The following is a 17,845-nucleotide window of genomic DNA, read 5'->3' as shown; positions in this document are numbered from 1 at the left end:
GAAGTAGCCTAATGTGCCTAACAATATTTAATTATTAAGAATATTTAATACTCCAAAGCATCAATTTGGTTGCATGTTGTAAAGAACCTGCTTGAATAATAACCTAAACCACAAGAAACCCTCCAAACATCTAACAGAGACATGAGTACAGATGTAATGTTATACTTGGCATCAGTCACACACAGCATAGATGGCCTTAACTCCCCCCAGACTGTGGAGAGTTGAAGGCTGCACATCATCACATGAAAGGCAATCTCAGATTAGCATCCAGACCTTGGATTTGCTCTGAAGAAATGAAGGAGAAGTAATTTCTTACATAATGTTATCACAAAAAAAGGTTATTTTATTTTTAAAACTTTCTTTTAATCAAGTTTCCAAGACTAAATGCAAAGAATGATGAGCTCTCATGACTGCTTTGTTTACATACACATATATATAGTCCTCAGGCAGCAAGATTCCCAGGACACTTTCTGGTCTCAATAGGAACATCACAGTTATTCCTGCTACTGCAAGCCTCAGCTACTGTTTCCCACTGAAAACTCTGTGTCTTAACCTATTTCAGCTGTTGCTACCTTTATTGGATTACGACTACACAGCTCAACAGCTCGGTCAACAAGCAACATAACAAGACTGAATCACTTTTCTTTTTTCCTGGCTGGTCTCTCTTCAGGTACTCTGAAGAGGTCAGTGTCAGTTTCAAGACAAAAGAGGCATATGAATGAAAAACAGTTTCAACATCTGAAGGACAACTCTCAGCCTGTAAATCTTGCAGGGCTGAGGAGAAAGTAGAAAAGACTAGGCCTGTCCTTCTTTCTTGCAGACTCCATACACATTTAAGTTATTTACTAAGTGACAGAGAAACAAACAACAAAAAAACGCTCCAAGCTTCAGTTTCTAGTTATGATAAAATGTAACTTCCCCTTACATATCACAAGTCTCAGGAATGACATCACATCAGCATCTGTTCTGAACAACACACACAGGTCAGCTGCCTTCAGAAATACATCAACCCTCCTACACAATCTCAAACCTGAGTTACACACTTCATTTTTCTAGCAGGATGCTGGAACTTACACAGATAAGTCATACACACCATCTGACTTTGTCACTCTTCACAAGTCCCTCTTTTAGGCTTCCCTAAGCAAGTCCGGGAGTAGAGTTGTGGCAGTAACATGGAATAGCAATAGACAAGCTCCAGAAGAGAACAGCATAAAAAGACACTGCAGTATACTTTTTCTGTATTCTGAAGACAAAACAAATACACACTCTCTTCTATATATACAGAAAAGATAAAGTGTCCAGGATGAGCACACTGACATCCACTCCTACAGTTTAGTTGGCTTGTTCATTATATAATTGAGACACACATGCAGAGAAGTATTTTAACTCATCAGTGGTTTCAGCCGGGTTTATACTGCACAGCATTCAAATCCAGCAAAAGACGTGTACAAGGAAACAGTAGAACAGTTACCTCCTCACTAAGAAGTCCAAATATACCCAACAGTGTGTATACAGAAATTCTATTTACAGTAACCGAATCCAGTGCTGCAGCTTTCCAGCAGCAGCCACATGCATGTGAGTCTGAAAAAGCGCTCAGCTGTCACCACCCTGATCAGAGGAGCACTGTTACAGTAGAGCAACACTGACAGTCAGTTGAAGGATGACACCTAACAAGTGCACTATTTGTGAGAGTCTGCAGTCATTCCTGCACTCACTCAGAGGAGTTCTGAACAAACAACTGCTTTAATACCCAAGAATAGCTACAGAATCTAAGAAGTCTACCTTCAAGCTAAGGACAGAATTATTTTTTCTATCAATTTAAAGGTTATATTCTAGTGTTAAAAACATTTCTTCATCAACATCTTATTTTCTAGCATCCCCTTTAAAAGAAGGTTACTTATTTTAAACAAGCTTTATACCTAGAAACATTATTTCAATTTCAGCAGACGCCTTCACATACACAACCCACAAACCTACCACAAAAGAGCCTTTTTGCTACATGCCCCTGCAAGTGTTATCATAAGTCTTTGAGCACAACTTCTTTAAAAAAAAGAAGGCAAAGAAGCAGCCCGTGGCCATAAGGAATAGACAGAGAAGATAAGTGTATTGTCATTGTTATAAGAAAAAGCATGGCTGAAAGTACTTTTACAGCAACACAGTTTCCTCTCCATTTCCTGCAGCAAGCATGGAGCGCCAGCCACTGCACTAGTTAAAACAGTACAGCAATCACCACAGACCAAAAAGCAGAAATCTCACCTGATAATAAGTCTTAATGTTTCTGACTAAGATAGTCAGATTTTGAACCCGAAGATAGGTGTCATTATTTACGTGCTTGTTGACACATTGGTTGGTTGGTCGAGGATCTCTGTTAAAAGAGGAAAGAGAAAAAATACTATTAGCCTGGTGTTAAGACTCAACATCTCAGTAATACACCAACTGGAGAACCTTAAAGTTTACACATGAAGTACACTGACATAAATATACAGGGTACATAAACAATAATCCACAATAGAATAAGCTCACTACCTTTGCACTTAATTATAAATTGGAAATATTCCTGCATGTCACAAAGTTCCTTAGTTTAACCCACACAGCACTCCAGGGTAACTTCCCTCACTACCCATATTTCCCCCCAAAAAGAGCATATCTAGTTTGCTTTGATCTAGCATGCACAGTCTCTCATAATAAGGGTGTTTATTTATTCAAATAAAGGGAAATCTAGGAAATACTACCATGGCTTCCTTGGCTTTGGAGTTGTATGACAACAGATGGGTATTAACACTTGATCAGTGATCACTGTGAAAACTGTAAAAACCAGATGTATTATAAACTGAAGGGAAAAAATACTGCAATTATTATACCCATGTCATCTAACTACATCTCTCACACATACACGGTGTAGTTTTGTTTCATTTTAAAGGAAACAAATCAAAATTGTACCTGAAGCAATTTTATTTCTAAAATAAAAAATAAGACATAGGGGAAAAGCTGCAAACAATTTAACATGAACATACACCTTCAGATCCACTGTGCACACCCTAATGTGTTGCAAAAAATGGAACTTGAAAATCTTTATCTGGCAATAGCATAGATCAAAGCTTTGTGTTTCCCCTCTAATAATGACTCTTATCAGCAGACTCCTACGCAAACCAAACACCTGCCTCCCAGAGCTCTGCTCTGGCTGTTAATTAAGCCATTCACAGCTCTTCCAGGGCCAAATATTGAACTCGGGTGTTGACAAGGAAATAAAAGAGGAACTGATCCAATATTTATTTTTAAAATATATCTGCCAACGTTTACATAAGTATGTCAAAGAGCTTTTTCTTTCTTTTTTTTTTTCTTTTTAAATGCACAACCATTTCAGAGCACCTTTTGAGTGAAAGTGTTATGTTCATAAGTATGAAAAACACACAGATATTGTGGAGACCAGAGAAAGCTGCCTTGGCAGCAGATAAAGTCAGACACAGTATTCACATACCAAGATTCCAGCAATCTGAAGTACAGATGACCAGCACTGCCACTGGCATAAACTAACAAGATGCTACACAGCCCTTACAGAAGCAAAGGATTTTTTATACTGATTGGCACTGTAATAAATTATGAAAGAACAAAAAGATAAAACAGCAACAGGCTTTTAAAGTAAATTCTGTAATAAGCATTCAGTTTTACTGATGCTCAGATACAAGAGTGTAGCAGCCATATCCATAGCAGTGTGACAGCAACACTGCAAGCTGGGAAAAGCACAAATGCCACCTGGGCTCAGCTCAGACCAGACCTTGCCTTCAGTGCTCTGAGCAGATGCTGGACCCTGAAGGAAGCTGGACACTTACCCTTTTCAGGCAAGGTCATGACAACAAACCAAGAAGCTAAAAAAGAAGAAACATTCAGTAAAGAGAAGCTGGCCAAACAGAAGGGTCAGCCTGCAGTTCTCATTTCCACGTGAAGGCTCATGTAGGCAGAGTGCTGCCATGCCACATGCTGGCAGTGTCCCCGCTCCATGGCCAGGAAGTGAAAGCTTTGACTGGAAAGCAGAGCTTACTCCACAGCCCCTTCTATATCCGCACAAAGTGGGGCAAAAATGCACAAAACCCACCCACCAGCCACAAGAAAGAAGAGGCTATTTCTTTAGCAGCTGTAGGCAGTGGGACTGTAGGACATGGATGAGGTTTTCAAAAGCACTTAAGACACCAAACAATTCTCCTTTCCAGACAAGACCTGCTCATCTTTGCACAGTGGAGATAGTGTTACAAGAACATAAGTACTGGAAGAACCAGGCTCCCTGAACAATTCCAGAGCTTTTATCCTACCATCTTCGTTAAGGGTAAGTGATTGCCCCAAGAGCCCTTAATGCCACTGACCTCAGGGTCCTCTTAACCTGCAGCCAAGCCGCAACACAGTGTCACTCTGGCAATCCTGCGATTTCTTCTTCACCACAAGAAGTAAAAAGCTTTTCTGAAAGTAGAAGGTAGCTCAAAAACCCAGTGGTTATGTTCCCTGAACATACTGTGTAACAGCTTCACACATCACCTCCTCACTTCAGAGAAGGACCCTCCACACAACACAGGAAAGGCCAGCACAGACTACACTTCAAACTACCACAGGGCTATTCTTCTTCACAGGGAAAACTAAACAATTCACTCCCAATGAGCATTACCCAGTGTCTTCACTTGCTACCATATTATTTTCTTAATCCTGAATCAGATAAACTCAAATACTGACTAGAGCTGTTCTTGTTCCGCAGCCAAGAACTTGGAGAAGTCCCAGAAAGTTGTTCTTGGAGGAACTGGGAAGATCCCTCCCTCACCCTCCAAAAATACATTTATTCTTTCCAAAGGTCTGATGCATGTGTTTATTCAGAAAGAATGTATTTGTTGCATTTTCCAATGTTTTCTGCATCAGACCTCATGCCTTGAATAACTGCATTGCATATATGCAAGGACAGCCAGATCCCTCCTGCTGCTGCTGCCTCTGCCAGGATGCTCACCCGTGGGATGGAGGAGCCAAGGGAGCCGGCAAACCACCTTCCTGGTGTGGGAGCAGCCCCAGATCCACCTGCCACCTTCCCACAGAGGGAGCAGAGAGCAGCCCATGGCAGGCAGGCCTTTGCACAGGGGGACAGGCCAACACCCTGGGGTGAGCTGCACTCAGGGAAGGAGCAAGCTCCTGGAAATCATCCCACCATCACACGTGCTTACCCACTCAGGAGAAGTGAAAGCAAAAGGCTAAAAAGCTAGCTAGATCGAGGTACTCCAAACACTACAACTGGAACAGCCTGATTTACAGCAGGGAAAAGCAGGAAGAGGAAGCAGAGTCCTCAAGGAAAAAAAGCATCCAAGTAAATCACACAGTAAGAAGCAAATTCTGTGCCTGAAGACATGGCTGTCCTAAAGAAAACAGAACTATTGGCACCACACTTTGCATATTATAGCATCTGCCTGGTTGGTGAAACTTGTTTATGAAGCATTTTACAGAAAGAAACTCTTTCCAAGGATCACATAGAAAATTAAAAATACTTTTTGCAACACTAACCAGGTTACCCAAACAAATTTCTGCCTGGATGTACCTGAAAAATCCCTGAATAAAACCTCAGATGCCTTTTCAGTCCTTTGATGTTTGGTCTTTCCCTTACACACAAATCTATTAAAAACTACGTTTCTTGTTTTTTGAAAACCACCTACTCCTCAAGATCAAAACAGTTATCTAAATAAGACTGAGACAGCATGGCTGAGGTGTGACTACAGGAGGTACTCCACAAACCAGTAAAAAACCACCCAAACCAAATATACAGAAGGAGAGACTCAAACCTCACTATAGACTCAAACATTTTAAAGAACTCCTCTGGTTTGTACACCTTCATGACTGTTAAAGAGGCAGAGAGGAAAGGAACACTCAGTAGACACAGGACAAGTTCAGCACCTGCAGGGCCAGCAGCACAAGTACATGAAGATGCAACCCCTTAAGTCACCAATTAATAAAAGTAACAAAAATAACAAATTATATTTTAAAATTCAGAATTACAATTCTATTCCTACAATTTCTGACAAGTCATTTTGATGAGCAAGGTGGGGAAGGCCGTAAGTTGAGCCGAAGGGTTCTGAGACACCAGAAGGAACTGACTGTGCCTGGTGTGCTCAGCCTCCTGCACACTAACCAAAAATACACCACTCCTGGACCAATCTAACCCTCCCATCATCCACCTTCTTACCCTATCATCAAGTGAGACAGTGCCACTAAGGCTCACAGGGTTTCTAAACTGCCTAGAAAATGATAGAAAAATGTACCTTTAAACAAGATTTTAATTTAAACAGATGCACACCTCTAGCCTTCTGGTATTCGTGCTACTTGCTACAAACCACACAAACTGGGCACTCACATGTTCCTGTCACATGGTCTAAATTAAAGAGGACAGATCGACAGCACCACAAACCATGACAGCTGCAACTGAAATAGAAAAACCTATTATTGTGCATTTTTATAATGGGGCTTTAACACAAATAGCTTTATCAGCTGTATTCCTAACACACATTCCTGTTTGCTAAATGTCTTGACAGAAAAGCAGAGTCTACTATCAATTAGAAGAATTAGAACAAGCCAATGTGAAAACACTTACATGCCAGCATGTGTAAACCTCCCCTCCGATTTCTTACAGAAAGTTATATTTGGGAAGTTAAATGGGGCAAATATTTGCTTATGCTTGTAGGCATTATGCCCCAGCTGCAACTGTAGTACTGAAGGCAGTCTATGCAGTGTCACCGCGTGCTCATTTCATACCAGGAAGTGACACACAGCCATCTGAGGAAAGTTCTTTAAAGTTTGTCTGCAGAGAACCTCATTAACCTGGTACCCATAAATCACCAGCAACCCAGAAGCTTGGAACACAGCAGTTTCATTTTGAAGATTAACAAATATTTTTCTATAGAGTATTCAGCCAGCACTGCAAGTCTGCAAAAATCAACGTGTCCTTCATGCATGAGCAGGTTGGGGTATAGATTTAAACAGGACACAGGAAGAGGAAACCACTCATTTACAACAAAATGATTTGAAAAACTGTATGTCTTGTTTTAAAATCTAAGTGGGGAAACCAAACATTGCTGTGTTCTTGCTATTCAAGTTAACTTGTTAAAGAGCTAGGCACCCTGTTTGGAACCAATCAGTCCCCAGTTCTCTTAAAAACAGTCTTGCTTTTTTTAGAGATCATCAATTAGCAAAGGGATCACCCGCAAAGCCCAGGAGCTGCTTCCCTACCAACCACAACCCATCCAAGCCCAGGCCAGGTCCCCTTCCTCTATCCTTGCACCATGGCTACATTTGGCATTCCTGAGCAAACCACATTTTATTCAGGGATGGCATTCCTGGAGGCAGTTCATTTCTGAGCAGGATGAAGCAAAGACACAGACTGATTTTCACCTCCTAACACAGATCCAGTAGTGACCTGGCAGGCAGAAGACTGATAGATGTCAGCCATCTCTCTGGTGACACAGCTGATACGAACCCACTGCCTAGAAAACATTGCCTGTAAGTTTAAGCAGCTGGGATCTTCTCTACTCCAAGTTGCCAGACAGCATTTGGGGAAAATCCAAGCTATTACAACAGAAATTAGAGGCTTACTGAACTCCTACAGCCCACCCACACCTCAAACAGCTAAAGCCCTACTTTCACTCAACAATTGCCACTCAACAGGTATATCTGGATTTCTTCACAGATACACCTGTCTTTTTTGCCCTAAATTAAACTTTAAATCTGCTTAGCTGCAGGACAAAACCGTTGTATTTTTAGCAACAAACTTCCCAAGAATTTGGCTTTCAAAATCTTCAAAGAAACACGCTGACTTGCAGCAAAGTACTGCATCCCACCTGGTGTTTAGGTGCAAGCTCATGTGCCCCTCTTATTTCTGGTCCAGTAGTCAGGCAAGCTGGGTGAAAGAATTAAAAGCAAAGGAACACACAATTGATGGGACAGCTATCCACACCAGGAGCCCAACTCTTTCACCCTGTTATGTTCTACTCTCTCCATGTGTGTGCAGGCCTGCACCTGTGCTTTCAAGTAATCAACACTATCATGGCATGGCGTATCAAATTCCAGCATATTTATCAAAGGCCCTCATGAATACACTTTCAGCAGGAATAAATCTCCAGCCAAGCACTGACAGCCATCTTCAGGAACCAGAACTTAAGAAAACCTCATGAGTAAGCATTTCTAAAAACACATTTATTTTTTTATTCTGAAGGCTCTGTGGGGCAGAAACACACCTTGTCCAGGCTTCCCCGACTTACAGGCAAGCAGTAATTACACCGTAATTTCTAAAGGCAAAGTCAGGGAAAAGTAAAGGTCAGTCTGCACTTCTCCTGAGCACCTTTCTGAGTCAGGATACATAAATAAACTTGCAATCCTTCCTAAATTAAACAGTTTTGGGCTCTCACTACAAAGCTTTTGGTTTCAAACTCCTTAGACACTACTAGAAGCACTGCCAAAACTGCCTAAAAAGGGGGAAAAGGGCCCAATTGTGTATAATGGGACAGTTTCTTACTTCACACTGCTTGTGTTTCCCACACTTGACTTTCTGAGAGAACACTAGGAGAGATTTTTTTAGGGGAACAAACCCACCCAACCATAACTCCACCAACTTATTTACCTGACTGCATAAAACAAGTAAATACGTCAGGCCATTTCTCACAATACACATGGGATCACACAAAAAGCCAACTCGTGTCACTGCACTCAGCCAGCCTATAGGCTATTTTCCTTGTTTCCATGAGATCTTACCATTCGCTCCTTGTCCCCAGAGCACTGTTCAGTAGCTTAGACCTTAACGACTCTATATCTCCTTAGACTTATTTCAAGGGCCAATTACAAAATATTTACATTTGCCCACACCATCTGATAGAGCACTTCTAAAATACATCTCTCAGAATGCCACGGCCATTCAAAAGCAATGTAACATCATACATTCAAGAGCAACTAATTTTTCTTGTTTTGAAATAAGAACACTATAGCACATATAATCACATAAATGCATTGGACAACAGTGCTAGTTTAGTTAATCCTGCAGGAGACTCAACTGCTGTATCTTGGTAGTTTGGTCAGTCACCTCTGTGCCAAACACAATGGTCATAAATCAAAATTTAATTTCCCACACCTTGGGGAGCCTGAATTCATACTCAGGGCTCCATATTGCAGAAAGTTATTTTTTTAAAGCGTAATTTTTCCTTGAAAAATGTTGGGAATTATGCCTTATCGTGACAACAGGTTTCCATCCCAGCTAACACTTTACACCACATGGGCTGGCTAATCTGGATTCTGTTCCAGTTCAATTCTTTCACTGTTGGTAACATCAAACTAAAAGAAAACTTTATTACCTTCTCACACGGAGCAGCCAGGTACCAGAAGATAACAAAACTTGGCAAACTGAGTAAGTGAGGCATGGGTTGTCAGACTTTAAGTTATTAAAAAATAACTTAAAAGAGTCTAATATGAATTCTTCATTTAAATGCTTAGGCTAATAGTGCAAATCATTTGTCAAGCTTCAATTGATTTCAATCACTTGATGAGAGTGCAGTGACAAAATTGAGTGATTTCCAAAGTCTCCTAATCTGAAAACCAAATACATCTCCCTACAAATTCTCCCTCTGATATGTTTCAGAATATTTAAAACCAGATACAAGAAGAATGCTGTCAGGATCTGCATGCAGCAGATCAGCAACAGGAAAGGATGTGGTTAAAAACACAGTACAAGCCCTAACAACAACTCATTCAATATCACAGTATTTTTCAGCCCTTCATCTCTTAACCAATTTCTAAGTTCCGTCAACACAGGGCCTTACAGTGCTTCCTAAAGAAACGTCACTGAGTTGAGAGGTTTCTTCTAAATTATGTATTTAGTATCTAAGTTTACGCAAGAGCAGACAAAGTTCAGATGAAATCTTCGCAGTAAACCTTCATGATACATTGCTTTCATTTCCTTCTTTGTACTGCCACACACCTTCCATTGCAGCGAGTGCGAACAATTGAAAAAATGTAACTGTTGGGGTGGCGGAAATGAGGAAAGGGAAAAAAAAAACACCCAGAAAAAACTAGGAGAAAAGTTAAAGAATACTTTACAGAACTGGATTCGTTCGGGGTTGTTTTCCCCGCTTTGTTTTTGTTACTTTCAAGGAGCAACCGAAAGGGAAGCCGCTCCGGCCCCGCGCCCAGTTCCAGCCCGCCGGCTGCGGGGCATTCCCGGCCGGAGTCCCGCACGCCCGTCGGAAAGGGCGGCCCTGCGCCCCCTCTCGAGCCCACTCACATCTGAAGCATGATTTTGTTCAGGACGACGCCATCCACCAGGTCCATGTAGACGCCGAGGTTGTCCTGGTCCCCGCTGCCCAGGTCCCCGAAGGTTTTCACCTGCCGGAGGAAGCACAGCGCGGTTGGGGAATGGCGGGCGGACCCGGGGCAGCCCCGGCGGCACCCCCGCTCCCCCCTCGCTCACCCAGGTCACCAAGGGGCTCTGCAGGAAGAGCTCCAGGAGCTCAGAGACGGTCACGTCCATGTCGCCGGAGCTGGGGCGGCGGCGGGAGGCTCACTCGGGAGACAAAGGCTCGGAGCCCATGGCCCGCCGCCCCGCTGCCCGCCGGGCGCTGCCTACAGGGCAGACAATGCGCGGCGCATCGCCCCCCCCCCGCCCCGCGCCGGGGGACACGCGGTGCCTCCTCCCAGCGGCAGCAGGCCGGTCTGCCACGCCGCGCTCTCCCCGCGGCTGCAGAGGAGCTCCTCGGACAGGAGCGGAGAGACGGGTTCCGGGGCTCAGCCGCCCGCCGCGAACGCGCCGGGGCCGCAGCAGAGGTGGAGGTGCCGCGGGACGGAGCGAACGGCGCCGCTGCCCTCGCTGTGCGGCCGCGGTACCTGCGGCGGGCGCGCCCTCGGCAGAGCGGCAATTACAGCGGGGCGGTGGCGCGGCCTGACGGGCAGCGCTCGCAGCCAATGGAAATGCGCGGGAGGCGCGCTCCGGCCAATGGGCGCGGCGCTGCGCGGCGGGGGCGGGGCGAGGGGCGGGGCGCGCTGCCCGTCCCACGGCAGCCCCTGCGCGCCCCGGCGGGGCCGGGCTGGGTCCCGCACCCGCGGAGTGTTTCCCGGTGTAACCGGGGGGATGCGGAGCCACGCTGGGGGCAACGGTACCTGCCGGGAGCCGCCCGGCGCCGTGCCCTCCGCCGCTGGGACCGGCGCTAGCGCGGAGCGGCAGCGCGCGGGTCCCACGTTACCGCTTTACAAAGTGCGAAGTTCTGCTCAAACTATTTCGGCTGGCGAGAAGAGCCGCCTTAGCGGCGCTTCCGAACGGGCCGCATAAACTTAAGGCAGCTCGAGGAACTGAGAGGGAGCACTCCGAGCAGAGCGCAGCGCAGCCGGTTGCGCGCTCCGAGAACGAACCCGGAGCAGGTGCCCGGGGCGGTCCCGCCGAGGGTGCGGGGTAGCGGAGACGGGACGGGCGCTGCGAGCCCGACCTGCTGCCAGACCTACCTCCGGGGGTGCGAGCTACTTTCCCTAGGCGGGCAGAATTCATTCTGTCTTCAGTTTGGAAAATAAATAATCCCAGGTAATCGAAACGATTACTGCCTTGTTTATCCCAGTCTCGGAGGAAAAATAATTCAGTCATAAAGTTGAACAGTTTTAGTGCACCACGTCACACAGCGTGCTTGGGTTTGCCAGCATTCGCTTTGACGTTTTGTTCTGTTTTTTACATGTGTAATCTTTTATCAGTCTTTGCTTCAGCCACTTCTTAGTGCATTCTGCCCATTTCTTGTTCCATCATACTGATCTCGCAAAATATGATCTTACATAGTTGGGCAAACTATATCTCAGATTCTGGTTATTATTAACCACGTAACCTTACATATGTATTTTTGGAAAGGAGGTGGATACATGTGTGTTTGTGCATCGGTTGAGGGAGAGACATCTGTTGTTGTGCCTGAGGGAGCAGAGCAGTTTGCAAGCAATCTATTACTAAATGATAGACACTGGTGTTCACTGCGGTGGCCTGTTTGTCCCAGTAACGATCGGGTTTAATGATACGCTTCATGCGGATCCTTATTTTAGGCAGTCCCATAGACCAAGGAAGGATAACTCCCGGTTTCTAACCAGCCCTGGCACATGTGAACTGACACTTGTTTACAAGCTGGTACAGCTGTTTTGTTCAAAGTTTCTTGAGAGGATGTACCAGGAGGGTGCAAGTGGTTAAATTAACACTTCATTATGTGAGTCATGTAGTCCAACCGTTTCTGGACCTGAAAAGAAGGAAAGTTTGCAAGCAAACCATCTGTTGTAGTTGGAAGGAGAAGTAGGTATGCTTTAGCGTATAACAGCTCCTGGAAAAGAAGAGGAATGATTGATAGTTTCTCCACACTTCAGAGAGATGGACTGCCATACTTTGATTACTTGAAGCCTTATGATCTCCTGTTTTATGAAAAGTAATAACACTAATAAAGCAGTTACTGCAGTACTTGTAACAGATGCTTGTGTTAATCAATAGAACCAAAAGAAAAATAACTTAATATTTGAATAATATATGGAGCCATTCAGAGAAGATAGAACACCGATGCAAGAATGCTTTCCCACTTTTCAGAACTTGGATGTAACTCATTTGCAGGAGTAAACCTCGACAGACTCCTGAAATAAAGCAATGGCTGCACTGTCCGATCCAGGTGTTGCCAGTTGTGAGATAATTGAAAGAGAGGGCACATCATGGAGCACGGTTACAAAAATCCAAATTTCTTACCCAGGAAATCTTCCTGGGGATGCCGCTGGGTGCCAAATGCTCACACGTTGATCAAGGCGACTGCCTGTGTTACAGAAAATATTTGGCCACGAGCAGGAGGGGAAGGGGTGCTGGAGATGCAGCCATAGTAACAGGAGGGGCTGGGGCTGGGGACGAGGATGCTGATGAAGACGAGGATGGGGATGGAGGTGGAGATGGTGATGAAGATGAGGATGGGGATGGACGTGGGGATGGGATGGGGATGGCGCGGGGGATGAGGATGATGATGAAGACGAGGATGAGGATGCTGATGAAGGCGAGGATGGGGATGGCGCGGGGATGCGGTGCGGCCGCGGGCAGGGTGCGGGCGCTCTCTGGCGGGGGCGCGGGCGCGGTGCTCGGCTGCGCGGGGCGTCCGTGCTCTCGCGTCTGCTGCTGAGAGCGAAGGAAATAACACTTTCTGGCTTTGAAATGCGGTGGGAGAGCTGATGTAGTTGGTGAAATGCTGCTAAACTCCAAGGCGCAGGGGCGGGGGGTGCAGCCCCGGGGAACGCGGCTGGGACACGCTGCGCAGCGGCGAGCGCTCTGCACGCCCGGCCCGAGCCGCCCCGCCGTGGGCTGGCACAGCGCGGCTGCCCCGGGCAACCACAAGCCCAGGCTTGCCGGAGGAACCCCGCAAGTGCCGACCTGGCCGCGGGGGAGGGCGCGCTGCCCGCATGGGCAGCATACGGACCCCGCCTATAGCCCCAGAATGCCTGCGGAGGCGCTTTCCCCTCGGACATCCTGGGGCGTACTTGTCAGCCCCAGCTGCCTGTGGGCCCCGTCCTCCATGTCCTCTCCAAACTGTGGCTTAACATTCATAGTCTAAGCACTTTTATTCACCCACCTTGTGTTTCACCACGTACCTTATAAAACCTCACCTACCTAGAACAGTTCTCATTTCTGGCGGTACCTGAAGGTGCCGCCGTCCCACAGCAGACAATATAAAACAAATACCAGCGCATATATCCAGGAAGGTTCAGATTCAGACACGTATATGCAATTGTGTTCAGAAATCATCCTTCTTACCGTAATGATGAAAATTTGTAGTATTTAAGTTTAATGTGATTTGCAACAACTTTCTTTTCACACCATTTGCACATGGACAGCTTTTAACTGAAAACATAATTATCAAAGAAGTAAGAAGCACCAGAACAACGATTTAAAGCACGTTCAAAGGTAGAAGCATCTAAAGACATCAGCATGTTTAATGTCTCCGTTATCATCCTGTGTATTTCTAAAGCACTCTTCACAGCCACAAAGCACTCGATTTTCAGCGACACAGAAGGAAATTTCTAAGCTCAAGCATTTCCAAATGTTTCTTTAGGCTGACTGTAAATGGCATAATTCACCCCCCTCAGACTGTTCCCTAGCAACGAGTACAACCATCAACAAAGCTCCACCATTCAGCTGCTGTCTCAAGTGTAAGTTGCTGAGGGATGAGAATAACAGAATTCACGAGGTTACAATACAAAAGTTAAATTCATGGTAATCAGGAAAGAGCTTTTTCTGTTCCTTTGTTTGGGACTGTCGTTAAGCTGCCTTCTTGTAAATATGACTCTACTGTTCATCAACCAAATTCTCAGCTATGGAGCAAATTTGCTTTAAATAGACTGTAGCTGTAAACAATGGGTGCAAGGAAAAAAAATGAGGTGGTCAGAAGATAGCTTTGCTCCTCATAGTCTGATTCTGAAATGCTGTTTTCAATATTGGTCGTTTTGTTTGGTAAAGAAAGTGTTAGAGAAATTTGAATGACAGTAAAAAGAAAGAAACCTGTATGTGCTCCCAAAACACAAACAAACCCCCAGAAGTATATGCTGAATGGGAGGGGTGGAGGAGAGGGGGGAGGTGCTGGTGATTTACTGTGGGGGGTGACAGTGAGTGCATCCCTTAAGGAAAGCTGTTTGGAGTGCAACCTTAAAGAGAACAGAGCTACCCTGCAGTGTGTGTGGTGGCTTGTGACCAATGAGAGGCTGTGGTGTATGCATGGTGAATTGGTTAACCAATTATGTGGTAGCATGTTGGATGTGAGAGTGCATAAAAGATGTGGATATTACTGCGTGAGAGTTAGATCTACTAGGATGTGAGATGATGTAATAGGAACTTCTAGGAACTATCTACTTCTACTATGAGCTATGAGAACTGTCTGTTAATCTATCTTGAATAAACTCTCAAAGTTGTGAGCCTTCTGATCAAGCCTTCTGATGTCTGCTGTGCCTGAGCTCTTCTGACCATCAGTCCACAGCCCAGCTCAGTATAAGGGGCTCCCCCTATAATTTACAGTCTCTATTTTTACAGTCTCTGTGGCTGGTATCAGAAACATTCAGGGAGAAACTCACAGAAAACCTATCATTGAGCTTTGATCATATTCATTCCGTGCTGAAATTTAAGCCAGCTGCATAGTCTCCTGAGGAGATTAATGTAATACAGAATCCCAAATACAAGGAGAGAGAGTTTGGGCAGAACATCTCATAAACCTCTGACTCAATAAAAATTAAAGACAGAGTCAAATACACAAGGCAAACAGTAAAGTTAATACTGAGTAAAATATATGGGGAGAAGATGAAGGGGCACTAGTGGCTCTTTGCATGAACTTTAAAGAAAAGGAGGAGCACTCACATCCCAGGCAAACACAAAACGATGACATAACCTCGTTGACTTGAACCCTTCAGAGAGGAAATGAGTGCAGGAATACTCATGGGCCTGCAAGAAAAGAGAAGAAATTTAAGTTAGACTCATAAGCTACAGAGGTGCTAGAAATAAAAGCTGGTTGTGGGGATCTAAACCAGTGGTACAGGAGGATGGGAACCTCGTGTCCAGCAAATTGGGAAAGATGTCATCTGAAGCACCAGCAGCAGTAAGGGGAACATGTCTTGAAGGTTTTAAAGATACAATAGGTCCTGGTCTGATGAGAAATTGATTACTGAAGAGGTAAGGACCAAAATAATTATGTAGAGGCTTGGGGACCTTACCCAAGGCAGAAGATTGCCATGTTCCTCAGTTTCTCCCTCTTTGGCAGGAGGTAAAGAACTACACCAGCAGCATTAACTGGGAATCATGAGTAAAAGAACCAGTAGGATGACACCAGGGACTGTTACTGACCACTTTAAAGGGAAAATAGAGAAGTATAGAAAGTATAGAAAGAGGTAAAATGTATCAAATAGAACATATTTTGATTATGTTCTAATAATATGAAAAATATTTTCAAATAATAAGTATTAATTAATATTAATCATCACTAGCATATGCCCTTGTAAAAACAGAATGTGATTTTGAAAATCTAACATTTTAGGGAATTTTCATTCTTCACACTGCTGTTTTGGCATTTTAGTTATATGAGTGTATCAATATCTACACTGATGACATGGGGAGTGAGGTAACAATAACAGGCAAGCACAACCGAAATATTTGTATGCAGCTTTGAAAAGTACTTAGGCTGAATGAAGATTAAATTCATGTGCAAGAAAAACATTCCAAGGAGGAGAAGTTAACAAAGCCTCAGCAGGGAGGTAGGTGGCAGTAGGGCTGGGACACCACCTCAGATACCTACAAAGGGGAGAGTGATTTCCTGGAACAGTGAACAACGTGGGGAATGGGGAAAATTATGTCCCTGCTACCTTCTCAAACAGCACCCCAAATTCACTTCTGTGTGCTAGAGTCAGACAGATGTGGGAAGGATTTTAAGAATTTAAAGAACTAATGAAAGACTCCAGTTTTAAGGGGTTGTGAAGGAAGGCAAAAATCTAAGGTTGTCCAGTAATAACACCAAAGAAAGGGTTAGATACAGTTGTTTTACAAGAATATAGTAAAACCTGGTGATCAGTCGTTTATGTATCATGTGCACTGACTTAATGTGCAGAAACACAGAAGGTGGCTTTGATTCTAGTTGAATTTAATGCTATTTAAAGAAGGTCAGTGTGGACAGAAACTGACTTTAAAGCACATAGGCTTGACTTACTCTTAGAAGTGAGACTTTTTCTATTACAGATGCTTTAAAGAGTTGTTTATTTGCATTACAACACCGGTGTTTTACAGGTGCTTTAGGGACTGCATACTCCCTGTAGAGCACACAAGGATTCTACTCTTGAGGCTACTGTTCAAAACCCACTCCTTTCCTTGGCTATACACACCTTCTACCCATCCTTCTACTCTGATACAAGACCTGTGAGCAGATTATTAACCAGCCTAACTCAGTTCTCTCACAATTTGATGTAGTAGCAACTGGGGTGTTCAGAAAGCACAGAGAGAGGAACAGACATGCGGTAGTGATACAGACTATCTTATCTGACCTACGTCAGCCTCTAGTCACATTTTGCTAATATTTTACGAAGTCTGGTAGGACACTGCGAGGTGCAAGACACATTTTGGTATTAGCAGCACTCGAGAACAGCATTGCAGTAGAGGAAGGTCTCGATGTTCAGAGGGAAAGGTCCCTCAGCCAACCAGTTATTAAGAAGTGGGCTAGGTTGTGCTATGGTGGACTACCTTTAGAATGTCTGGATAAGAGCTTGAAATGACACCTTTCACATGTAGCCTTGCAAAGTTTCTCAAAATGCTGGGTATGGCTCTGGAGAAGGGCAGGCAAGCTGATGCTTGCATTGACCTTTGGAGCAGTTAACTTTGAGGACACTCCAAAGATGGCAGATAATTACAAATGCAGGTATTATAGAAATGCTTGGCTGTTCTGATGAGCAGTTTTATGCCCTCAGCTATAATATGCTGAATGTGGCATCTCCCGTCTTGGCTGTCTTTTGGTACTCTGGATTTTCATAGCCATCACAGCATCTGTAGCTGGCTGTTTTCAGAGCTCTACAAGAGGCTTCCCAGGGGGACACTGGCAACCACCTGGATTTCTATAGCTAGTTTTAGTACATCACCAGGAGCATGCTTATCCTCTCCATACAGAAAAAGGAGTTAATTTTCCAAAGTCTAATGAAAATTTGTCACTATACTTGCAGTACTCTAATTATAGATTGCCTTTATTCCTGAAATAATTGATCCCTTTAAGAGGATCTATTTAGGCATGTACTTAATTTGTTTTTCCTTAAAATGATGTAATTAACAGTAATGTTGAGTTTA

General features: G+C 44.3%; 1 protein-coding gene across 4 annotated transcripts in view; it reads right to left on the bottom strand.

Moving 5' to 3' along the window:
• The window catches only part of CCDC88C (coiled-coil domain containing 88C), a 98,522-nt gene extending 87,640 nt beyond the window's left edge, over nucleotides 1-10,882 (bottom strand). For all 4 annotated transcript variants that reach the window (XM_071557666.1, XM_071557669.1, XM_071557667.1 and 1 more), the window contains exons 1-3: nucleotides 10,469-10,882; nucleotides 10,283-10,383; nucleotides 2,257-2,365 (exon numbers count right to left, since the gene is read on the bottom strand). In XM_071557666.1, the coding sequence (XP_071413767.1) occupies nucleotides 2,257-2,365; nucleotides 10,283-10,383; nucleotides 10,469-10,528 (270 nt within the window). In that variant the 5' untranslated portion in view covers nucleotides 10,529-10,882. The remainder of the gene's footprint in view (nucleotides 1-2,256; nucleotides 2,366-10,282; nucleotides 10,384-10,468) is intronic.
• Nucleotides 10,883-17,845: the final 6,963 nt, after the last annotated feature.

This window comes from Pithys albifrons, chromosome 6 (assembly GCF_047495875.1).
Source record: "Pithys albifrons albifrons isolate INPA30051 chromosome 6, PitAlb_v1, whole genome shotgun sequence".
Classification (NCBI taxonomy): domain Eukaryota; kingdom Metazoa; phylum Chordata; class Aves; order Passeriformes; family Thamnophilidae; genus Pithys; species Pithys albifrons.
This window is presented reverse-complemented; position numbering and strand designations above follow the sequence as displayed.